General features: G+C 51.3%; 1 protein-coding gene across 2 annotated transcripts; it reads left to right on the top strand.

Moving 5' to 3' along the window:
- Positions 1-308: 308 nt before the first annotated feature.
- LOC122390201 (gamma-glutamyl hydrolase-like) lies at positions 309-25954 on the top strand. 2 transcript variants are annotated; one of them, XM_043382931.1, is made up of 8 exons: positions 309-416; positions 9276-9438; positions 10987-11107; positions 11370-11514; positions 23607-23730; positions 24452-24653; positions 25024-25163; positions 25397-25954. In XM_043382931.1, the coding sequence occupies exons 1-8, from the start codon at positions 414-416 to the stop codon at positions 25519-25521; spliced, it is 1023 nt and encodes a 340-aa protein (XP_043238866.1). In that variant the 5' UTR covers positions 309-413; the 3' UTR covers positions 25522-25954. The 2 variants fall into 2 exon arrangements, with proteins under 2 accessions (XP_043238866.1, XP_043238865.1); XM_043382930.1 differs by lacking the exon at positions 309-416 and adding an exon at positions 7534-8218.

The raw sequence follows: 25954 nt of genomic DNA, 5'->3' as shown, positions 1-25954 counted from the left end.
CACCCAAATAGCGCAGCTGTATTTAATATTTCAGATGAGGAATGCTGACTGACAGGCAGTCGTCGCATCAAAACAACAAAACTTCCACCCCGTGAAGGCACATCCGTTTTTTCGAAATCACGTTACCGGTGCTTCGAAAATAATGCCCCCGTGATCAACATCCGTGTTCATTTGTTCGAATGGCCTTGAATAGCCAATTCACCCTAACCGGTTAAAAGACCAACTAATGAGGCCAATTTGGCGTGTCTGTGCGGGCGGTGCGGGCAGAGGTCGTCCCGGGGGCAGGGGGGCTGCGGGGGGAGGGGGTGCAGCGATATTCGGCCGGCCGGCGAACATAGGCAGTCGGGTGCCGTCTCACGCGGCAGCCGGGTGGTGTGGTTCTCGGTCGGCACCGTCGCAGCGCAGCCGCAGCCATGGTGAGTGCTGAGTAGACTAACGACGCAGCACGGGCCGTGCTCTCCCCCTCCCCCCGGAATGGTGAGTGAACTGGCGACGCGTCCATGCCCCTCCCCCTCTCCTAGTGCGGTGAGTGGACCGGGGCTACAGTCACGGACCACAGCCACCCCTCCCCCTCTCCTTTGTATGCAGACTGGCAGTACAACCACGGTTTATACGCAGATCGGTGCGACTGCCTGGTGTATCAGATTGTTTACTTCAGAGGGGTGCTTAGACGTAGTGCAGACGGACGTTGGTCAATGGTCAAGCCAACTCACTAAAAAGTAAATAAATAAAATATATTGATCTAGCAGCATGGGATGTTCTATGTAAGATACTCTCGACATCGCTATGAAAACTATCTAATTAGGTACTAAATGAATAAAAATTGGTTTTACTTCCAGCCTACAGTATTATCTTTATTTATTAATTTTCATTATATCCTCCGGGCATTTGATGCCTACACCTCTCCGAATAATTTGTAAATTGTACCTTATGTCTAACATACTATACATCTATAATTTGCTATGCAGTAGCACGTTGACGTTTTTACCAAATTAATCATATACACTTGCTATCTATAAATCAAGCGTCTTTAGAATTGACTTTCATACATCCTTTACTCTCACACTCTTTAAGCGAAATATCTTAACTATGCCTATTGTCTATATCTCTCAATTCAATTCTGTATTTTCCATAGTTTTATGTTGTGGGCCATCGCTCTTGAGCTGGACATCTACTGCAGCACCGTTCGCACAGCTGCTCTTGGTAGTTGTTAATCAGTGTACAATGCATCTTGTGCGGAGTATCCATGACAACAAATTTATCAGCATATATTGTGACCTCGCCGCTGGACGGTCGGTGGTTCCCCTAGTGTAGTGTAGCCCGAAACAATTTCCACGCGAGCGACTTCTTAGAAGGGCTTTTTAAGACGATCTCAGCCAGTCATGAGAGAGAGAGAGAGAGAGAGAGAGAGAGAGAGAGAGAGAGAGAGAGAGAGAGAGAGAGAGAGAGAGAGAGAGAGAGAGAGAGAGAGAGAGAAAGAGAGAGAGACAGCGAGAGAGACAGAGAGAGAGAGAGGGGGAGGGAGAGGGGGAGAGAGAGAGAGAGAGAGCGAGAGAGAGCGAGAGAGAGCGAGAGAGAGAGAGGGAGAGGGAGAGGGAGAGGGAGAGAGAGAGAGAGAGAGAGAGAGAGAGAGAGAGAGAGAGAGAGAGAGAGAGAGAGAGAGAGAGAGAGAGAGAGAGAGAGAGAGAGAGAGAGAGAGAGAGAGAGAGAGAGAGAGAGCTACCAGCTATCAATAAATGTCAACTTTACAGTCATTGCCTAACAGGTCAGAATGGTACAGAGGTCATTAGCATAATACTTCCGAGTGAGCCGGGCCAAGGTTCGCCGTGCGTAGGTGCACGGGAGAGCGTTGTGCAGCCGATGTCTTATTGGTCCAATAGTTCGCAGGAAAGCATGTATGTTGGATAAATATTAGCGTAATTGGCCAAGAGAAAATTTAAACGGCAAACCTTAAGCCGCTAAGTTGCCAGTATTACTTTGCAGTACGGTATACAACATTTGTATCGTTTCTCGTGAACGGTAGGTAGGTATGTGTGCATTTGTTTGTAGCAGAGCCAGACGTTGGCATCACCGAAGTTCGATTATCAGTATTCGGTAGACTCTTAACAACAGTAGGTAATCAGTAACTAGGGGAGCTTAAACGCGTTAAATTCACATAAGTAGCAGCAGAAACACACGAAGCAAGAAGACAACAAAAGCACATCAAACAAGAAATACTAAAATAAGGTAACACGGCGACGCGCATTTGTACCACATCTGCACTCTGTCCCATCTCATGCCCTCTCCCTTCCCCGCCCCATTTCCCACGATTCACATTCTGCGCCTCACCAGACACCCAACATCCCCTCTCCTCCGCCCCTCTACCGTCTGACGTCACAGCCTGGGGCTCCGCGCGGCTCGCCCGGCGCTCGGTACAATGTATACCGCCTGAGGCAGTCTAAGGTCAGCGCCGCAGTCACGGCAGGGGCGCACTCAGGTAGAGCTTTAGGGGGCCACGCGCTTACCTTGCCCTTGGTGACAGCCGGTCGCTCAGCGGGAGTGCAGCGGGCACAGGTGCGACATGTGTCGTAGACGCACTCGGTAGCGACACATGGATGGGACGGCGTAGCAAGCATCAACTCTGCATATAACATGCACATTTCTACGTAAATCCATGATTCATTCTTTTAAAATTCTCCAAATTCCTCTAAATGAACAGTTTGTTGAAACTCAGGAGCCGAAAACCCGAGAATAATAAAATTCGAGATAGGTAGCCGTTTTGCAGGGCACTGCATGTGACTCCACGTCGTTCTTTGATTTATACAGGTGTCATGTTTGCATTATAACCCGACTTATAAAATGACCTGGTGAAAATGACATGTAACACCATCTTTTTGAAGTCACTAAAACCTCAATAGGTATGTAATAGGTATGTACAAAATGGTCCGGTATTTGTATTTTATAGGTACTTTTAAGTTCTATCTACCAACCTTATATGTCACAATTAGGCGTGTCTGGAAAAAAGCCGTTTCGAAGATGTTAATGCAATAAAAATGGTGTTTAGAGCTTAAAACCGTTAACGTTCTCAAGCGTCAACTGCAGAATAGGTATTGACCCTAAGATAATCTAACTCGTGACCTCTCAGCAAGTCGTGAGGTAAATGATTCCACTCCCTCCCGTCTCACCAAACCCCTGCCCGTATACGTCACATTTGCTCCGAGTGCTCGTTGCGCCACTATATTGCAACTACATGCCTCTCCGGCTGGTCACCACGCGGAGGCTGAGGGGTGACGGCGAGGGACCGTCAGACAGGGGTATCCCCGGAGAGACAGAATGGGGTGGTGCAGCTGAGGATCGTGGCGCAATCGGTGACGTGGGTTCAGGGTAGGAACTAGGAGGCTTTGCTCGAGAATATGGGAGGTGTGAGCTTGGATGGATGTTTGAGAAACAGAGAAGGCACTGATAGCACAGAAGGGAGCTTTGTCGCTTGATTTCCACAAGGTTTATGTTAAAATATCTTTTCGAACTAAATAACAGATCTTCTTGCAGAGCTATGAAGCCTGTGATGTCATGTTTCTGGACGGTCAAGAGAGACAGACAGACGGCAAGAACACATTTAAAGGTAGTGTGCCAGCTTCCTTGGACCGTATGGAGTTAATGGCCCAGATAAGGAGAACCGGATTTTTAGAACTTATCCATACCTTCAAAACTCATGGAAACGTCTTAAATTCTTCAAATTTTGAGTACCCCAGTGCGAAATTCGCCCCGACGGGTTGTCGGTCGTACCCCAACCACATTTCACACCACTATGAACAATAAATGCACACACTGAAATCGCTATTACCGATATGCTCATCCAATCAAGTTTCGATAAACCCGTTCATCATCATCTCCTGCGGTTTCGAACACGCCTGTTAGGTGGCTTCTGATGCTCGTCGAGGTCGGAATTTCCAAATACGCGTGGTGCGTCGGGCCGCGCGCTCTGACTTCGGCCAAGAAAAATGCGTCAGCTGATCATTGTCATTTCTGCCACTTGCGTGTGGTGAAATGGGGTCATAACTTATAAGACGGCTTTTTCATATCAATTATTTTACATAAAATCATATTTCAAACCATAAATAATGTTCGACAGCCAAATAAAAGAAACAATACAATACGGGCTTACAGTTTAAGGCTCGACATTGTGTTGTCTACGATTAGACAGCTGATAACTCATTCCCGTACGTCGTATGGTCGTAACACTATAATGACCTTTGCTTATTGTCACAAGTGCGCCGCATTCGCGATTGTTGCCCGACGCCTGTTTGCAGGTGAGCCCACTACAGTTGTTATACATATCTAAAAACCGAAAAACTTTTAGGCGAAAAAGGCACTATTCCAGGCCCATTTTTGATTTTTTTGCGATATTAGGTAAAAACAGAAGCTTCTTATCCTAGGAAAAATAAAATGGGAAATCTTTCAAAGGTGGCACACTACCTTTAATTTGGGTCAACTTGGCTATCTCTCGCCTCACCTCCCCCGCGTCTCTCCCATTACCATGCGCAAGGCCCAGAGCGGCGGCGCCCGCCCGCCACGGCTCCTCACCTTCGCAGCACGGGCCGGCGCGGCTGACCCCAGGCGCTATATGACGTCACGTCTGGTGACGTCACATACCAGACAGGCGGCGCGGCGCGCCGCGGGCCGGTCCAGGCGCGGCAGAGTCGAGTGGTCTGGGGCGCGAGGGTGGTGTGGCTGTGAGGAGGGCGCAAGGCCTCGGGCGTCGCGGTATCTTGTACCGTACCTGAGCGCCCGCCATGTCCGACTACCATCTGCTGGGTCTGGTGTTGGTGCCCGTGGTCGGGATAGTGATCGCGTTCTTCATCGTCTTTCTGTGCAAGGGCCTGGACATTTGTCTGCCGTCCGGGCCCGGGCCGTACGCGCACCTGGCGACCGACGCGGTGCCGCCGGGCCGCGCCGCGCGGGAGCAGAGGCTCCGGGACAAGGAATGTGAGGCGCAGGGCGGCGCTCTATTCGCCACCGCCGCCAGCGGAGTCGCGCCCGTTCTGCCGCCGATGGCCCCCAGGACTGTGCCGCAACAGTGGGCTGCGGCGGAGCCCGTGGCGCCGAGGGCTCCCGTGCCTCCCGCGGCTCCGAGGGCTCCCGTGGCTCCGGGAGCTCCGAGGACGAGATCGTCGATGGCTCAGATGATCCCGATGGAGATTATGGCGGAGCGGGCGCCGATGCCGCCGCAGGGACCGCTGACGCCCCTGCACCTGCTCGGCCGCGACCAGTCGTGAGGAATCACCGCGTCCTTCTCTACATCTCCGGCCGGGTGGGGCAGCTAAGATGGGCAGCTGGAGTCCGGCCGAGCAGCCGGTTTTCGGTGGAGAGGGCCGCCGATTGCTGCAGACGCTCCTAAAATGGCCAACGTCAGACAGTCACGCAAATACCGCGGTCGTTTGACTCGTCTGAGGAGCTTTCAACTCTACCTATGAGACTCAAACTCGCCAATCACGTGAATTGTTGGTCGAAGTTCGGATGACGGCAAGGTTTGATATTTGACCGCTGTGTGAGGGAGGTCATGCGACTGAACCTTGTCTTCCCAGCAGCAGCGCCCATGCCACCCAAGCAATCAAAAGTTTCCGGCGCGGTGTCGCTGCCCCACGAACGCCACATGGCCCATGACGACATATGAGTTATGATTGAGCCCACCGTGCTCTGGCGGACACCCTAATCGCTGTGGTGTGAAGGTATACACGTCACACAGGAACTTCGAACGAGTGCATTTGTGTTTCGACCGGCTTTGACCGCGGCACCGACCGGCCGGCAGGAGCGGAGGGACGCCAAGACTCTGTCCCTGTGCGGTCAAGTGTACTGGTACATATATGGGATCTGATCGGCGCTTTATGGCGAGCACCGGCACTCGAGACATGCCCTCTCGAGGACGGCGAAACCAAACATTCCGCGGTCTGAGCGCCGATCTGCTGATGCGTCGAGAAACTTATCGTGGCTGTAGTTTGATCTTGGTATTAGTAATCTCGTGATGCGTGTTTTTCTCTTTTAGTTACATGCGTCTGTACCTATCTTTTTACAGCGTAACGTTTGTTATTTGTGGTCAGTTAGAAAAAAAACTTCTGATGTCTTTGTTTGTGAGGATGTGTGCGTAATTGTGCACCTGGCAACTCATTTTGTGATAAGTCATTTCGTGTCACATTGAAGGTCAACCGCAGATGGTGACGAAGATTTGTGAGAACAGCCGGGAAAATATGTAATCCCTGGCCTTTGGCGACACGATTACTATCCAACTGGCCGGCGATTAGACTAAGCTTGTCATGTCTCAGTCAGTACGGTTTCTTAGTCATATCTCGCAATCTGTGTTTCGTTGTCAAGGGCAATTCCTGGTCCGGAAATGCCAAAATCTTGACGTAGGGGGGGGGGGACCGTCTAAGCCTACGATCCGTTTACGAATGCGCATGCGGTACATATGCTAATGTTGCTACGTTGTTGCGTGTTTGTTGGGCGACGAGATTGCGTGAGCAGCAAAGGACAATGCCGCACTCGCGCTGCAGTTCGTTGCATTTGAATACGTGCGTCTGCCGACTGTTGTCTCGTGATTGGAGGCATAACCAAGTACCAACCATTCAAAGAGCTTCTTGAACACTGAACAGTCATTGCTTCCAAGAAGCGAAAATGCTTTTTACCGATTGATATTGTTATTTCGTTACGTTCGTAGAATAAACGTATTTAATTGCTGAATCGCTTGTATCACGTAACGCTACATAGCTTAAACGTCTTGACGTTCTAACCGCACAATGGCCGTTTTCACGACGGGCTATCCGGCGAATGCACGTAATTTGACCAAATCTGCACCTAATCTCTTTTACAGCAAATATCTTCATTTTATAAAGTTATTTCAGGGTTTTAATCGATGATACTCTCTGATAATATGATAAAGCAGGCATATAACCAATTAGTGCAACCCTATCTGATAGCTACTAAAAGATACGCTGAACCTAATTTGACTAAATGTGCACCTAATCTGTACCAAATGGCACCATATGTGTACCAGATGGCCGTCGTGAAAACGGCTAATATCTCTCACTTCGAAAAGTTATTTCGAGCTCTGCCGCCTGCGTCGACCTCGCCAGAGATGCCGGGGAATTTCGTTGTCCAAGGAAGTCCATTGTGCACTGCTTTCTCTCATTCATCACTGGAGTTTCTCGAAACAGTCGGAAATTCCAGGAGACCCTCCACGCGGCACGCACACATTTCTTATGGATTAGACGCGCAGTTAAGCAAATCAATCTCTGTCACCATAAACATATTATGTGCAGTCGGACAATCATTCATACATTGCACACAGACACTCACACTGGCACTGGTCGCCCAGAAAGGCCATGAGATCGGTCAGTGTCCTCCCTCCCCTCCGCCGCAGCCGGAGCTGACTAGGATGAAGACGGAGGGGAGCCTCCTCCGCCAGGGGCGGGTCGTCCACTGGGTCCAGTCGCAGACGATTCCACGCTTCCCGCGCCGCCTGGCACGCCCAATAGCTTCGCTCCTCCTTTAATATTTGCAGGAGCGGCTCGATGGCCGCCTCCGCCTGCCGCTTCAGCTCCTGGCGCTTGATGGTGTCTGCCAGAAGAGCTTGTTCTGCCAGGACGAGCGGTTTCAGGCCTCTCGCCCAGCGCTGACTGGGAATTCCCCAAGGAATCTCCCGTCCCAGCGGCGTGTATACTTCTCAGACCGCTCAGACGAGCTGGGCCGATCGGCTGACGATTCTCACAGACGAGTTGGGGCGGTTGGCTGACGAGTGCGGAGTGGCCATGACTTTTGTTACGTCAAGGCTGAAAAAGGGTTCTTTAGATACCTCTTTAAGCATCCCTCTTAAAGTCTGCACACCTCGTCGCCCATGATTTCAATGATAAGATCCGCCGCTGGGGCGCGATTGGCGGGCACCTTATCAGCCGCGTGGTACGCTGCAACTGTTTGGCCACCGATGTCGCTAGTACGAGTTACAGTCTCGTTCTAGCGTTGCCGCAGCATGGATAGCCACCCTTCCGACTCTCCTCCAGTGGCATTGTCTCGCTGGCCGAGTCCCGTCCCGGAGGGCCCGGCTTCTCCCGACACAGACGCGTCCACCGTGACGTGGGAGCCCCAGCGCACCGATATAGACGGGGAACAGTGCGCGGGGACTTCCCCGCCGTCGGGGGGAGTCGAGGAGCGGCTCCGGGGGGAACCATCCCAGCTGACGACGGAGAAGGTGAGCACTTGTACTGGATACTCCGCGCACTCGATGAGCTCCGTGCACTAAAGACTCCGGGCCCTCGGTGTCTCTCCAATGACTCCATGTCTCCTTTTATACCCGGAATCGCAATCCTTTTTGCCTGCGCAGCTGTATGATGCCGATGACTTGATAAATCGCCGGTGTCGGCTTGCCGTTCCACAGGGGTGTTTCATCTTTGTCCTTTATTGGGTCTGCAGCCTGCGTGATATACCGAGCATCCTTGCTCTGTGTATGGTAAGTGGTGACTCATGAGTGGCGTCGGTCCTTTCTCCGCAGCTGGTTGTCATTTGGCCGAGTGCAGTGGTTATGATGTTTGCCAACTTCTGGCCATCTATCGAACACCTTTCACCTTTGTTTCCGGGACGCTCCTCTTGTGCTGGCTTTTCTGCTTTGCAGGGGGTCGGCAGCGTCATCGGCACTTCGGTAATCGCCACTCCATTGACCCGCATTTCTTCCGGTGGAATGCCCGTCTCTCTGGACGCACAGTCGCACACGTTTGTACCTTTGTTCCGCTGGGGGAGGGGGTCGTATGTCCGGTGTGGGCGACTTATAACTTAGTTTGGCTGTAATCAGGATAGGTATCATCATGCAGAGATAACATGAATCATGTTATCTATGCATCATGGGTATTGGTAGACCTGTAGTGTCCGCCATGGTCTTTCCAGCTGTTCCTGTTTTTGGCCGAACGCTCATGGTATTTGCGAATTTTCAATTATTGCTCTTGTTTGCTGGACACTAATTTGTCTCAGCTGCCGTCCAGTACCAGTGGTCTCCGACCGTCGACGTCAGGTAGATGCCTGCTAAGGCATTGGCGTGTCACAATCTCAGTGGATCACCTGTGAATGTTTACATCTTTCTCCCCTCGGGTGAGGGAGATATGTTTTTCTTTTTAACATCACCTATGCCAATTATATGAGCTTTCCACTGTCGCAAATGCTGACCACATTCGATCCGTTCGAGTTTGGCCTCGACTTTGCACTTCTCACCTCTCCTGGCGCCGCTGTTGCTATTGACCCCGTTCGATGTGTTCCAGTTGCGCGGCGACTTTGCACCTCTGCTGGCGCCGCTTCTGCTGCTGACACTCAGCCATGGCGGCGCCGGTCTGCCCAAACAAGCTGTCCGGCCGGCTGACATCTCAGCAGAGGACATCGGACCCGCCTACAAGGTCACCACCCTCAACGATCGACCCATCATCGGTACGCTGAGCTACGGGGACTGAGATAATTATATCATGGTTGAGTAGTTCATACATTGCAAGTCATTTCATTTGCCGCGTTGCCCTATTAAAGTCAAATGTCAAATAAATACATGATTTCGATAGACGTTCGGTGCTTGGGAGTTGGGACCGTTTGAAGCACCCCATGTCCCTGAACTTTGGCGCTCCATGGAAACAATCGCCCGTCACGCATACGGTTTCGGTTACACGCTAAAAGCCGTTACACAGCGTTCTCCAATTATGGAAGCACGGAAATATACCATTAGGTATTCAAGTCGTGATATAGTGACAATACGGATCCGGAAATGGCACATTATCAGTCCGAGGCTGTCGCTCACCGCATTGGTGGCCCATTCCACTCTATATCTTTCTAATAGAGGTTTATTTGCCATTGAATCTACAATGCATGGATATTTCTATCTCGCAGTCCTCTGAGATGCAAAGATAAGAATTTGCTATCTTTGCATCCCTCTGAGATGAGATGACGAATCCTATAGAAAGATATAGGATTTCTCATGGCTCACTCGTGGAAGATCGGATATCTTTTCCTCGGGTGTTCCAAAAAACTCGCTCTTTCGTCGCTCGGTTTTTTCAGGAACCCATTTGGAAAAGATATGCTTTTCTTCCACTCGGAGCCATGAAGAAACATTTTGATATGTATGCAACACTTACGCATTTGGTACTCAATAATACTATTTTGATGTTTTTGGAACACCCTCTTCTGTATTTCTTGACAATAGCCTAAATACGTACCTACAACTTTATGTAGCGATGTCACATGGATCACACTTAAACTTTCAGCGTCGGCTGACTTTAAAAGCTGCATGTGCCATAACAGGTGAAATAGACATAACGTTCGAAGCGTAAGGCCATCCTTCTACAGCTCAAAACAGTGTGATAAAGTATCATACGACTCCTCGTTGCATCGTCGCTTATCTAAATCTTAAAGGGACCCTCCCACCTTAACATTAGATTTGAGTTGAGATAGCCAAAATGGGGTCCCTGGCTCACAATTACCGGTTTCGGCACTCACAACATCGAGAAATGCCTTAAATCGGAAATATTGAATTTCAAAATTGCAGCATTTTGATTCAGAGGGGCTAATGCATAGGAATACCCCTCTGAATGTGTGACGTCAGCGCAGATATCTAACGATTTTTAAATCTTTTACTAAAACGTTTGGTAGCACGTGGTGGTATATGCTGCTTTGCGCGCAACAAATGCCGCACTTTCAAATAAAGTCGCTAGGAACAGCGGAGATCCCAAAAAGCAAACAAAAGTAAAAGTAAATATCTTGAAAACCGGTGAATATTTTTCGATGAAATTTGGTAGATACTCGTTTTCGCTCTTTCTGAACCGAGCGACATCACTTTCATGCCAATTTGTTAACTTTTTTGAAGGTGGGAGGGTCCCTTTAATAAAATAAGTGATCGCCATTTCATCCAAACAATAGCGTTGTTTTTGCGTCGCTGCATGGTCGTCAGTCGGTAACCTGTGTAACCTGACCCGGTGACCTGTCACTGTGCAGGTATCGTGTCACAGGAGCTGCCCGGCAGCCTGCAGCGTGCCTTTGGTAACCACACCAGCTACATCGCCGCCTCCTACGTCAAGTACTGGCAGTCGGCCGGCGCCCGAGTGGTGCCCATTCTGTAAGAAAACGGTTACATTGCGCAATGCGCAGTGTATGCGGTAATACGCTAAATGCGTGTGATCATCAATCAATCAATTAGTCGCTAAGCAGTTGTAAGTTTTTGTATAACCTTTTTTCAGATACGTAGTTAAAATTCACTGGATGAGACAGGCCCAAGCGCAAACCAATGGCTTTCATTCAGTTATCGCCGAAAGCATTGTGTTTTTAAATTTCTTTCGTGAGTCGTTAATCAGTGCAATCCTCACCACTGCCGTTCACAGGATCAACCAGCCGGACGAGTACTACCAGGAGCTGTTCCACAACCTGAACGGGCTCGTCTTCCCGGGCGGCTCGGCCAAGCTGGGCGACAGCGGATACTACCGGGCCGCCAAGGTGCTCTGGGATATGGCGGCCGCCCAGCCCGACGTGAGTTACAACACCGAGCAGTGGCTGCTATAAGAGTTCCTGACAGCTTAGGGACGGTGGAAAAACGGGGGAGTCGCAGCAGGGACATCGGATGACTTTCGGTGCCTTTAGCCCAATTACCCCTTTAGCCTTTAGCCCCTTTAGTTCATGAATCCCTGAGCTGGTCATCTGTTTCAAGCCGTGGAAAATGATTCTGAAACTATTTAATCTGGCATTGAATGGTTTACATAAACGGCTGTAGTTATAAAACTGAAGCTTTGCCATGTCTAGTAGGGCTGACCGAGATTACTTCGAATCGGACGAATTTCATATTTCGGCTTCGGCTTACTATTTTTCCTATGTAAAATTTAATTTTAGATATGGTCTTACATGAGACAAAAATTGATCAGGATACGTCTTCCGTAGTAAAAATGCAGTTTTATGGGAACTGTTTCCAGATGTCGGTGGTATATTTGCAACATCATTTCCGTACCTCCTCTTTCTTATCGATGAATGGTCTTTTGCTTCGAAACCTCATCATACGGCGTACGAGTCCAAAGAATCAGATTGGATGAAATACCGGTGGCTGCAAAAACCTACGAAGCAGGTGAAGCTGCTCTTCAGATCAATTTAAACTCTTCCAGAATTGCAATCAAATGACGAAGCACTCTGGTGAACAGCATTATATGTAATATATTTAATGGAATAACCTTCAGGCCTGTTTCACTAACAAATAAAGTGTGTAATTACAAAGAAAAAACTTGAGTTTAAAAGAAATAATTACCAACATTTGAAATTTGGATTTCACGAAACCTTCGGGCATGAATTTTGAGTTTAAAATTTGCAAACTTTTTTACAAGAAAAAGTTTGCTAGAAAACACGGGAATCGCAAACTTTCTGTTTCACGAAGACCAGAAACTTGAAAGAAAACATCGTAATTACAAACCTGAAATTCCAGTGGTCCTGACGTTTGGAATTTTGATACTTTTTGTGCAATGATGCAAAGCAATCAATTATTTAAAACAAATATGATATGCTGAGTCATTATATGCTCTTTTTCACTTAGCACATTCCCTACGAACCAGCTACGAGCAATAAATAAATATCGTCATGTTTTGTCATTCGCGCGCCATAATTGCATTCAACAGTCTTCTGCTGTCAAATGTTTTACGTGTTATTTTCATTCAATAATAAGATATTGTGAACTATCATTTATACCACTCAGAAACAGCATCATTATTTTTAATTTATTCCTGTAATTTCTGACATGAAAACTAGACATAGTTTGATAAAAAGAAGCAATATCTGTAACATGTTAAAGTTCTTGATTAAAAACAATTTTATTGTTTACAAGTTTATTTACCAACTCTTTTTATCGGAGGTGTCGCTGGTGATGAAGTTTAGTGAAACCCGATTTTACATAGTTTGCAAAAATACTTATGAATTGTAAAGTTCAAACACTTGTAATCGCAAGTTTTTAGTGAAACAGGCCTGTTCAAAATTCTAAAAATTACCAAAAGTTACCAAAAACACTTGAATAATAAATGTAAACTTGATATAAATGTTTATCACTTGAACCGATGAAGGAACGCCTCCGAAATATATTCAAGTGTTTTTGGTAACTTTTGGTAATTTTTAGAATTTTGAACAGAGGCCTGTTTCACTAAAAACTTGCGATTACAAGTGTTTGAACTTTACAATTCATAAGTATTTTTGCAAACTATGTAAAATCGGGTTTCACTAAACTTCATCACCAGCGGCACCTCCGATAAAAAGAGTTGGTAAATAAACTTGTAAACAATAAAATTGTTTTTAATCAAGAACTTTAACATGTTACAGATATTGCTTCTTTTTATCAAACCATGTCTAGTTTTCATGTCAGAAATTGCAGGAATAAATTAAAAATAATGATGCTGTTTCTGAGTGGTATAAATGATAGTTCACAATATCTTATTATTGAAAGAAAATAACACGTAAAACATTTGACAGCAGAAGACTGTTGAATGCAATTATGGCGCGCGAATGACAAAACATGACGATATTTATTTATTGCTCGTAGCTGGTTCGTAGGGAATGTGCTAAGTGAAAAAGAGCATATAATGACTCAGCATATCATATTTGTTTTGTAGGGATCATCTATGCGATTTGTCATTTCATGTTGTCATTCTCATTTATATTGTCACCGCTTTATTAATCAATCTGTTACCTGTTGTCAATTGCGCGTCATGTTTGTTATTTGTAAACCGGCCTGCCGCTGGCCTCAACCTTCCTAGTAACCGCTGTGCCATACGCTATAGAACGTGTCGTGCAAAGGTCACGGCGGCACCCCTGAGGCGGCCGCTGCCCGTACGTTTAGGAGCCCATTGTCGTGACGTCATGACTGTGGACAAAGGTCGCGGTAGGGGCTCTCCCGGCAGCCGGACGGTGACTCATACGTTGAGCTTGTCTCTCGCCGCGCCTGCGGGCATATTGGTAGTACTAGGGACGGCCAGCATATGACCGCGGCTTTCGGCGACGTTGTCAATTCGTGTCTCGACTCTGCTGTTCGCTACAAGACAAATACACATAGAAAACGGCTCGGGCATTTGGAGAAGAGCGGCTACTCTGAGGCGAAGGAAGAACACGGAGATTCACACAAACGACCTGACTAGGTTGCACCGGCCACAGTCGACCGAGGTGGGCTTCTGCGCCCTTAAAGACGCCTCTGACTGGCCCTTGCGCTGACACCCTGGTCGGACCACGGTCATTGATCGGACCCTGCCACTGGTTCGTGCTCAGGCTGCCTTAGCGGGTAGACCTGCTCGACCAGACGCCCCACTGGTGGGCGAGTGCTCGGTTCCGACTTTCACCGCCGGTCCAACAGCGTTCTGCTGGTTCCCGCCGATCCGGTTACGACACCGCAAGTGCCGTACCGACTCGGGCGTCCCAGGCGGGCGTAACGGTTACCACACCAGTTCGCGACCTCCAGGCTCTGTCAGCCGTCGTACGGCTCTCGGACGGACACTCTAATAGATCAGCCACAGATCAATAGATTGTCACAGACCGTCCGTCCAGCCACGCGCTACCCACAGCGCCAGTACGACAATTGGTGACCCCGACGTGATCTCCGTTGTTCGACCTTAGCCTCTCGTCATGCCCGCGGACAGCGCACAGTCCGGCGCCGCAGCTCAAGACTCGGCCAGCGTTCCAGCTTCAGCCTCTGAGTCAACTCATCGGCCCATGGCTAGCTTCCGGCTACCACCATACTCTCCGGAAGAGCCCGACCTGTGGCTACTGCAGGTGCAGTGCGCTTTCGACGTCAGCGGGGTCGACTCCGACGAGCTGAGATTTAAGCTCCTCGTCGCAAACCTCCCCGCCAACATCGCCGTCCAGGTCAAGGACGTCATCCGGTCATCTCGGTCTTTTGACGTGCTGTGTGCGGCGCTCCAAGCCCGCCTGGCACAGTCACGCGCCGACCGACTACAAGCCCTGCTCGGCCGCCAGCAGCTCGGCGATCAGAAGCCGACGGCGCTGTTGCGCTCAATGCGCAACGAGCTAGCCGCAGCCGGGGACGCCCCGGTTGATACAGAGCTCTTCCGTACCCTGTTTCAACAACGGCTACCGCAACCCGTCCGTGCTGCTCTCGCCCTCCTGCCAGCCGACAGCACGCTTGACGCACTGGCAGAAGCGGCCGACCGGTACCTGGAAGCTAGCGGACCCGACCCACGGCTATCAGCGATCGCGGCACAGCCGTACACACAGCCGGCACCGCCCATCGCTGCTGCAGTGACAGCCCCAGCGCCAGCTGCAACCCCTGCGCTGGACACCGTCATCGCCTCCCTGGTCGCTAAGATGGAGCGCTTGGAGGCCAGCAACCGACGACTCGAGGACGCCGTGCGACGCGACCGCAGCCGTTCCCGGCCGCGCCAGGCGTCTCGCCAGTCACGCCGCCCGTCACCGGCTCGTCCTTCAACGCCGCCGCACGACGACACGCTGTGTTGGTACCACCAGCGATTCGGCGCCCAAGCGCGCCGATGCAAGTTGCCGTGCTCCTGGATCGCCTCGGAAAACTGAGGCGCCCCGTGCTGATGGCGCAAAGCACGGGCGCCCCTCCTGCCGCGCCACTCCTCTTCGTGAGGGACACGGAGACGGACCGGCAATTTCTAGTCGACACCGGGGCGCAGGTCAGCGTGCTGCCTCGCCGCTGCTTGCCCAACGGGTCCACACTGACCCCTGCTCCTGTCGGCCAGCAGCTTGTCGCGGCAAACGGCTCACCGATCGCGGTGCACGGCACCTGCCTGCTGGACGTCACCTTGAGTCAGCAGCACCGCCTGAAACATCGATTCTTCGTCACTGACGTCACCACACCCATCTTGGGCACCGACTTCCTGGCCGCACATCACCTCGTCGTGGACGTTGCCAACCAGCGTCTCCTGCGGGACGGCACCGTCTGCGCCAGCGCCGAGCGGTCAAGGCTGTGCTCCATCGGAGTGCGTCTCGTCCGGGAGCAGGCTGCTGCTCGCTTCGCAGCTGTCCTCGCCCGGTACCCGGATGTGACCTCACCAAAACCTGGACCAACACCGGTGAAGCACAACGTGACGCACCACATCGTCACCAAGGGTCCACCGGTGTACCAGCGGCCACGACGCCTCCCGCCGGAGCGCCTTCAAATCGCACGTGCTGAGTTCAACAAGATGCTCCAGCAAGGCATCATTCGACCGTCGAGCAGCAGCTGGACAACTCCACTCCACATGGTGCCAAAGAAGAGACCCGGCGAGTGGCGTCCTTGCGGCGACTACAGAGCGCTGAACGCCCGCACCGTACCAGACCGCTACCCGCTGCCGTACCTGCGGGACTTTTCAGCCGACCTGCATGGGTGCACCGTCTTCAGCACCATTGACTTGGTGAAGGCTTACCACCAGATCCCGGTGGAACCTGCCGACGTCCCCAAGACAGCCATCACGACACCGTTCGGCCTCTACGAATGCGTTCGGATGCCGTTCGGCCTCAGAAACGCCGGACAGACCTTCCAGCGTTTCATGGATGAGGTCCTCCGCGGCATACCGGGCTGCTTCGTCTACCTGGACGACATTCTGCTGGCCAGCCCGACTGCCGAACACCACCTACAGCTCCTGGACCAAGTGCTTCAGCGCCTCAACACCTACGGCGTCGTCGTCAACAGGCACAAGTGCGTCCTGGGACAGGAGCAGGTGGTGTTCCTCGGCCACTCGGTAGACGCCGACGGCGTCCGCCCGCTGCCGGGACGAGTCGAGGCCATCAAAGACTTCCCGGAACCGACCACTCAGTCCCAGCTACGGAGGTTCCTGGGGATGGTAGCCTACTACCACCGCTTCATCCCCCAGGCAGCCGAGCTCCTGCAGCCTCTGCACGCCTTAATCACCCACAAGGCAAAACGCTCGAGAGCGCCTGTCACGTGGACAGACTCGGCGCGGCAGCGTTTCAAGAACGTCAAGGACGCCCTGGCCACGGCGACACATCTCGCACACCAAGTCCCGGACGCGCCGCTCGCCCTCTTCGTCGACGCCTCGGACTGCGGAGTGGGCGCCGTCCTCCAGCAGCACGTCGCCGGCGAGTGGCAGCCCCTCGCTTTCTTCTCGAAAACGCTCCAGCCTGCGGAGAAGAAATACAGCACGTTCGGGCGCGAGCTACTCGCCATCTACCTGGCCGTCCGGCATTTTAAACACGCCATCGAAGGACGGTCAGCAATCATTTTCACAGACCACCGACCACTGGTAACGGCCATCGGCTCCTCGTCCGACCGCTACTCGCCACGAGAGGTCCGCCACCTGGACTACATCGGCCAGTTCGTGTCTGACATCCGCCATGTGCCTGGCAAGGACAACGTGGTCGCCGACACGCTGTCACGCACGGTCTCGATGGTGGCCCAGCCGCGACCCCCGCTCGCCGACTTCGCTGCCATCGCCAAGGCCCAGTCCGAAGACGGCTCGCTGGAAGACCTCGAGGCCTCAGACACCTCACTGCGCCTGCGCCACATCCCGGTCGGCGATGGGCTCCGTCTGCTCTGCGACGAGTCCACCGGATCGCCTCGGCCGGTCCTCCCAGTGGCTCTGCGCCGGCCCTTCGCCAAGGCTCTGCACGACCTGTCGCACCCTGGCGTCGAGGCCACCGTCAAGCTCATCTCTAAGCGGTTCGTCTGGCCCGGTATGGATCGCGACGTGCGCCGCTGGACCCGAACCTGCCTCGCCTGTCAGCGCTGCAAAATCGGCCGGCACACCAAGTCTGACGTCGGCACCTTCCAGCCACCTCAGCAACGCTTCGACCACGTCCACGTGGACCTCGTCGGCCCGATGCCGCCGTCAAGAGGGCACTCGTACCTCCTGACGTGCGTCGATCGGTTCACTCGGTGGCCAGAAGTCATCCCTCTGCCGGACATCCGCACCACCACGGTCGCCCGCGCCTTCCTCGAGCACTGGATCGCCCGATTCGGCGTTCCGTCCATCATCACGACGGACCGAGGCGCCCAGTTCGAGTCGGCCCTCTGGTCGGAGCTACAGCGATTCCTGGGCTGCCAGCGAACTCGGACGACGTCCTACCACCCGGCCTGCAACGGTATGGTGGAACGCCTGCATCGCCAGCTGAAGGCCAGCCTCCGTGCACACCAGGCTACGTCATGGACGGACGTGCTGCCGCTGGTGCTCCTGGGCATACGCTCCACCATCAAGGCGGACCTGCATGCGACGTCAGCCGAGCTGGTGTACGGCTCCTCACTGCGGCTTCCCGGCGAGTTCTTCATCAGCAGCCAAGCCTCAGCAGCATCACCGGCCGGCTTCGTACAGGACCTGAAGCGCGCCATGTCTCAGGTGCGGCCGACACTCCCACGTCCGGTCCAGCGCACCACGTACGTCCCGACGGCACTCCAGACGGCGACACACGTCTTCGTGCGCAGGGACTGTCACCGCTACCCGCTGGACGCTCCATACGACGGACCGTTCCCGGTTACCGAAAGGACCACCAAAACCATCACCATCGACCGTCGACAGAAAAAGGAAGTCATCAGCATCGACCGGTGTAAGGCCGCCTTCCTGGAGACGCCAGACGAATCCGGTCATCGACAGTCTGACCTGCCGACTGTGCAGCCGCACGGTACTCAGTCCAGCGGCCCGCCGGCCGCGCCACCGCTCAGCAATGAGCCCAGCGGCCCGGAGCTTCTGATCTACGGTGACGCACCAACTCGCCCTGCAGCCGTCGCTCGGGCTGACGCTGCACCATTGCAGCCTCGGCCGATACTACGGACGACCCGCTCCGGCCGCGTCATACGACCTCCGGTAAGATATCGCCATGTCACTTTTGTCCGCGACATGTCTGGCGAGGGGGTACTGTAGGGATCATCTATGCGATTTGTCATTTCATGTTGTCATTCTCATTTATATTGTCACCGCTTTATTAATCAATCTGTTACCTGTTGTCAATTGCGCGTCATGTTTGTTATTTGTAAACCGGCCTGCCGCTGGCCTCAACCTTCCTAGTAACCGCTGTGCCATACGCTATAGAACGTGTCGTGCAAAGGTCACGGCGGCACCCCTGAGGCGGCCGCTGCCCGTACGTTTAGGAGCCCATTGTCGTGACGTCATGACTGTGGACAAAGGTCGCGGTAGGGGCTCTCCCGGCAGCCGGACGGTGACTCATACGTTGAGCTTGTCTCTCGCCGCGCCTGCGGGCATATTGGTAGTACTAGGGACGGCCAGCATATGACCGCGGCTTTCGGCGACGTTGTCAATTCGTGTCTCGACTCTGCTGTTCGCTACAAGACAAATACACATAGAAAACGGCTCGGGCATTTGGAGAAGAGCGGCTACTCTGAGGCGAAGGAAGAACACGGAGATTCACACAAACGACCTGACTAGGTTGCACCGGCCACAGTCGACCGAGGTGGGCTTCTGCGCCCTTAAAGACGCCTCTGACTGGCCCTTGCGCTGACACCCTGGTCGGACCACGGTCATTGATCGGACCCTGCCACTGGTTCGTGCTCAGGCTGCCTTAGCGGGTAGACCTGCTCGACCAGACGCCCCACTGGTGGGCGAGTGCTCGGTTCCGACTTTCACCGCCGGTCCAACAGCGTTCTGCTGGTTCCCGCCGATCCGGTTACGACACCGCAAGTGCCGTACCGACTCGGGCGTCCCAGGCGGGCGTAACGGTTACCACACCAGTTCGCGACCTCCAGGCTCTGTCAGCCGTCGTACGGCTCTCGGACGGACACTCTAATAGATCAGCCACAGATCAATAGATTGTCACAGACCGTCCGTCCAGCCACGCGCTACCCACAGCGCCAGTACGACAGTTTTAAATAATTGATTGCTTTGCATCATTGCACAAAAAGTATCAAAATTCCGAACGTCAGGACCACTGGAATTTCAGGTTTGTAATTACGATGTTTTCTTTCAAGTTTCTGGTCTTCGTGAAACAGAAAGTTTGCGATTCCCGTGTTTTCTAGCAAACTTTTTCTTGTAAAAAAGTTTGCAAATTTTAAACTCAAAATTCATGCCCGAAGGTTTCGTGAAATCCAAATTTCAAATGTTGGTAATTATTTCTTTTAAACTCAAGTTTTTTCTTTGTAATTACACACTTTATTTGTTAGTGAAACAGGCCTCAGAAGGTTCTTCCAGAATTGCTGAATCCTGCCAGAGCCATTGGCGGCTAAAGCCTCTCCCTCGGCAGGAACAATACAACGGCACTGATTGGTTGTTCACACATATCGTTACAGGTACCAAGGCTATAGAACTCCAGGTAAGGACACCAGCCGTTTGACCTTGAACGCCGCCGGCCGGCCGATGACGTCATTGGAGGCAAGCCGGCTCGGCGGACACACAAGGCGAATGCATAACGGAGGGGCGTTGGAACGTTGCGGGAGCCGGGGAGATATTTTAATGTGGTTGTATACCACCATTGTTATGTTTATTGATCTACAGACTGCATTCTTTTAAACCTCGATGCACTCTAGGCCTGGATGGTTCGTACATTCGTGGAACGATCACCCCGTCCGAAGTCCGTGGTCGAAGCTGTCATAGTATTAAAGACACTAAGACGGGTGCAATAACGGCGATCCGATCCCGTCTCTGGCGAATCTAGAGGGGTCGTAAGGACCCAGGCCGAATCTGACCGTCTATTTTTAGGGAAACGGGGTGGGTGAATTGACAACCGATGGCTTAAGAGATAATGAGAAGAGATCCCGTCGTCGATTGTTGTTTGACAGACAACACATGTTGTACTGGACGTATGACCATCAGAGGTAATGCCTGAACGTAGGCAAGCATAATTGTTCTGTCATACTGTTTAGGAATATAAAATGGTAATGGAGATTATTGAGGATATGATCTCTACATTACAGGAATTCGCTAATTACTACGGCCCATAGGGGCACCGCCGGAGCTGTTGTTTTGCCATCGGTCCCAGGCAACTCCAGGGAGCTGCAGTACCCGGCGGCCAAAGCGGCCCACTTCGTCGACTCGCAGGTCCTGTGGGATTCCGTGATGCTTTAGTGCTTCACCCACAGAAGCACGGGCATAGCAGTAGGATGTGGGGCTAGGTGTCTGTCCACCTCTTCATTGAAAGAACAACGTATACAGCGCCTGGTCCCGCCGAAGCTCGGTATCGACCGTGACTTATTCACAACTGGCGGATCCAGGAAGCGGTCTTGGACACTGCGGGGGCTTACCCCAAAAAGGTTTCTCGGAATTAATTTAAAAAAACTCTGATTTCGATTCCTTGCGCACTGCTGTGCAGTGTGATTAACCAACATTTCCTCAGAAAAGTTGTGAAGTTTTCTTTATTCTCGAAAAGCGATTTCGGGCGCTGCCAATGTGGGGGAAGACATTTGCCCCAAATGCCTTCCCCTGGATCCGCCAGTGGGTTGCCCCACTCCGAGCTTGACTAAAACCATTTTCAAACCCCACCAGAAACCGATGGTAAGGTGAATTTAAATCCAATAACTCATCTCTGTCTGCCCGCCTAAATATGTATACAACACATGGTACGGCACCCGGCCCTGTTTGAGCTATGAGCCGATCGCGATATTTTCGGCTTTCCCCAACCCAAGCTCGATTAGGAACGTTCTCCTTCCCCACCCGATTGCTGATGTCAATTCAAATTCAATACCTCATCTCTGTCGGCCCGACCATAACCCATTCATTGCACACCGTTCAGCGCCCCGCCCCGCCAGAAGTATCCATAGCGCGCTGAGCAGTTGCCTCCAGCCGCGTCATCGCGAGGCCCCGCGCGGCCCATAAATTAATACATTGCGCGAATAGCCGTGTCGCCCCCCTGACAGGTACAGCCCACCGCTAAAGTAATGTAGGGTTTTACCAATCTCAACGGTTGGCTTTGACTGACGATTGTTTAATGCGGACTGATCGAAAAGAAGATGTCAATAGCAAAAGTTGCAGCTGCAAGGGTGACGATACATATAAGCTACATTCAAAGTTTCATTGTAGTCTGGCTAATCGTTCCTAAGCTTCAGAAGCAGAACATACCCATGACTGAAACCCCACATTACTTCTGCTGTGGACTGTACCTACACATAAACGATATCAATTCGTTGGATGCAAGCTAATAACTATGCTCTTGAATAATTTTTCCTACTAGTAGGTAACATGTAGTGAAAAGGCATATGTCAATGCTGGTGTTAAGGTTAGTACCCAAATCTGTTGAAAGAACTCTATCAAAATATGCAATTGACTTCTCAGCTGATACAAATCATTTAAATCAATTTTATTCAAATTTGTTTGCCATTGTCTACCAAACAATCACCATCGAAGTGCACTGAAGGAATATAGCTGAACAATTAAACATTAAACATGTCAATGGGATCAGTAGGTTTAGCGATTTGGCGGTTTCCATTCATCCGAGTCCAGTGATAGAGTTCCGCGATTTCTGATGCCTTTTTATATTCCATCGGGGCCCATAATTCAAGCAGATAGCCCAAAGCTAGACGTAGATGGATGCTTAGGCCAAACGAACCATCAGGAAGGCATCTGGCGGCATCCAGAATGAAGTAGTTAGGTACCAGCCGTAAGAGCTGTTTTGCAAAGAGAAGTTTTGATTCAGGAACAGCTGATGATCGAAAAAGAAAGAGCGAGAAAGAAAATCGATGTGAGAGACATCGTGAAGGAGCTGGTTCCTCTTATCCTAGCGCAGTGACTGAAATACAATGCAAGATTCAGCCCTGCAGTCCAGTGATCATCTAGGGGAAGAGTCTCACGGTGAAAGTGGAGAAGCTTTGGAGAAGAGTCGAAGAAGTTGCTGTAGAACGGGCGAAACAAACTGAGAGGAAAAGGTTATGCAAATGCTGAACAAACTGCGTAATATCACCACCTGCCGTCATTCCATCCTGTTTTGTGATGAGCCAAATAAAGAGTATCAAATAGGCTTAAGGTATATGAGTTTTTCGTCAATAACTCCCGATCAAATTGAGTAAGCGAGTCGCAAAAGTCACGAATGGACTCAGGAAGACCTGCCGAATCGAATGATATGCAACATAACCTCTTTTGATCAAGGTCGTGACCTGAGGGGACCTGACCTGACCTTGACCTGAGGTCAACACCCTAACTTACTCTCACCCGAACAAAAAGTATACCATTCGACGCGCCTGATATAGCAAAACACGATGCTGACAAAATCGCGGCTCTGCGACCATTTTGAGCGAAGTTATTCACCAAAACCCGAACCGGTCTTGCGCCACTTGACCTGACCTCAGAGGTCACCAGATAATCTCAGGCCTTAAAATCGGGTACCAATCGCTGCGTCTCGTACCAGCGTACACGCTCGTTCTTTCCCCAAGGCTCTAGCTCAATTAGGGGCGAAACGGCGAGGGGGGTTGTACCAACCTCTCATTTTCGGCCGGGGCGCGTATAGAAAACCAATAGGTCCGGCGAGGGTTAAATACAAATGTGCAAATTTACTACGAAAGGAGTGTTTTTATCAAAAAATTGCAAGAGGACATCCCACCCTAAAATTCAATTTTACATCGGAAAAAGGTGAGCCGAACCGAAATTGCAAATTCGAAAATCTCGGTCATCCCTAATGTCTAGTGTTCGTATTTCCTTTGCTCATTTTATCCAACTGTCAGCTCAGCTCACTGCTCCCGTGTCCGTCTGCAGGACGTGTTCCCGATCTGGGGCACCTGTCTGGGGTTCGAGCTGCTCACCTATCTGGAGCTGGACGGACGGCACCTGGCCGACTGTTCGTCCAGCAACCAGGCGCTGCCCCTCGACTTCACTCCCGGTTAGCGTAAATCCCGCACCGTTTGACGGCGTTGTCAGCCCAGGCCAATGTTCAAAATGATGCGCATGCCCTATGTTTTTGTTCTTTCCTTTTCCCATATTGCACAGTTTGTCCATGCACTTACAAATAGCTCATAATCAGCGATTAGTCTCATGCGTGAAACTAAGCAAGACATGGAGGTATGAATCCAACCCTCCACTATTGTTAGCAAAAATGCGACATGAAGCATAAACCCCTCTTAGCACCAGACCAGCCGATAACTGGCCTTAAGACCCATTTGCTGCTCTATTTACACAACCGGAGCGTTTGTACCGTATAATCCTACCGTGACGGTTTCGCTCCTCGGTTCAGCGGAGGGCGGGGACTGGGGTGTCACGCATCTGTCACAGACACCGTAACGGCTGGCTCAAATAAACCGTCACTATGTACTGTGCCGAGCGACAGTCCTTAACGTTACGGGGTAGTGGGGTCCGAACTCCGACATGTGCCACTGCTCAGTTTGATATATTTACAGTTGCATTTGCGAATTATGTATTATGGCGTAGAGTAACAGCATATATGCTGTTATATGAAACTTTGACTTGATTTGGTACTAACATCGTAAACCGCTATTAAACATTGTCCTTCACATTTCGCTGCTTTTAGAGATCATTGCTCTAATACCCAGCCAACCCTTTACATTGAACTCTGTCCACCCGTCCCGACTCCATCACTTCTACAGACGGCACCAGTAGCCGCATGTTCTCCGGAGCCAGTCAGCAGTTGCTGGACATCTTCTCCACACAGAACGTCACCGTCAACTTCCACAAGTACTGCGTGTCGCCGGAGACATATCGGAGCTCGCTGGCGTCCGACTACCGACTGATCGCCACCAACCGCGACTGGAACGGGCAGGAGTTCGTCAGCGCCTTCGAGCACAGGACGTGAGCTAACGCGGCGGGGGCGGGAGAGGGAGAGAGAGAGGAGAGAGGGAAGGAGGGAGGGAGGGAGGGAGGGGAGAGGGAAAGGGAGAGGGGGAGAGGGAAAGGGAGAGGGAGAGAGAGAGAGAGAGAGAGAGAGAGAGAGAGAGAGAGAGAGAGAGAGAGAGAGAGAGAGAGAGAGAGAGAGAGAGAGAGAGAGAGAGAGAGAGAGAGAGAGAGAGAGAGAGAGAGAGAGAGAGAGAGGAGTGGGGTGGCTCAACAACATCTTACCTATAGATGTCAACATCTGGCATTACCAATGCGTTCATCTCTGCAAACCACACAAGTAGATAGGTAAGCTCAGTTTCTGATATTGCCTCACCCCTCATTGCAGTCGCCCCATCTACGGTGTCCAGTTCCATCCGGAGAAGAACATCTTCGAGTGGGGAGAAAAGGATAACATAGACGCCATCCCGCACTGGAAGGAGGCCATTCAGGCGTCCCAATACCTGGCCAACTTCTTCATCGACGAGGGTAGGTAGTTGCGCTTAAGCTAAAAAAAAAATATTTAGGTAGGTATATTTAGCGTATTTAGATTAATTAATTACGCATTGCTTATCGCTTCCGTTCCTTTATGTATGTTCGTTCTTCATGGCGAATGTTTCACATTTCTTTGATAAACATGTGGTTTCGGTCTATCATTTCATACAATGTCCCATATCCTTGAGACAGCGTCCGCTCTCAACATCGCTCTCCGCCGTTTTCAGTTCGCAAGAACACACACCGTTACCAGAGCGTGGAGCAGGAGAAGGCTGACCTAATCTACCAGTACTCCCCGGTGTACTCTGGGGACACCGACTCCGTCTTCGACCAGGTCTACCTCTTCGACTAGCCCTCAGTCGATACAGCAGCACTCAGAGGTGCTCGAGCTACACCGCTCGCCCTCCCGAGGCTCGGTGCAGTCTGCTGAGAACCTGCGCGACATCTATTGGCAAGTCGTTAAGCTAAGGTCGATAGTGCTAGATGGCGCTAGATACGCCGTTCCCTGTTTACGTCGACTTTGCTCGTTCACGACCGTGCTTCAGGTCATGTTTGATGTTGGTGTTGGGATTAACGTCAGAGCTGGCGTACGATGAGGTGGTTATAGCGGCCTGTATTCACTTAGATCGTCGCTAGCGGGCTTCCTCGGTCGTAACGCTGGTTAGAATCGATTACATCTCGCTCTGGCGTCGACTTTTAGGTAGTTTAGACATTGTCACATTTTGAGGTCGGTGGCACTATCTGAAAATGTTGTTTTAGTAATACACGCTATGCATAGAACCACA

Source organism: Amphibalanus amphitrite, unplaced genomic scaffold (assembly GCF_019059575.1).
Source record: "Amphibalanus amphitrite isolate SeventyFive unplaced genomic scaffold, NRLGWU_Aamphi_draft 000386F_arrow, whole genome shotgun sequence".
Taxonomy (NCBI): Eukaryota; Metazoa; Arthropoda; class Thecostraca; order Balanomorpha; family Balanidae; genus Amphibalanus; species Amphibalanus amphitrite.
The sequence above is the reverse complement of the archived record's forward strand: the minus strand, read 5'-3'. Positions and strand labels throughout refer to the sequence as shown.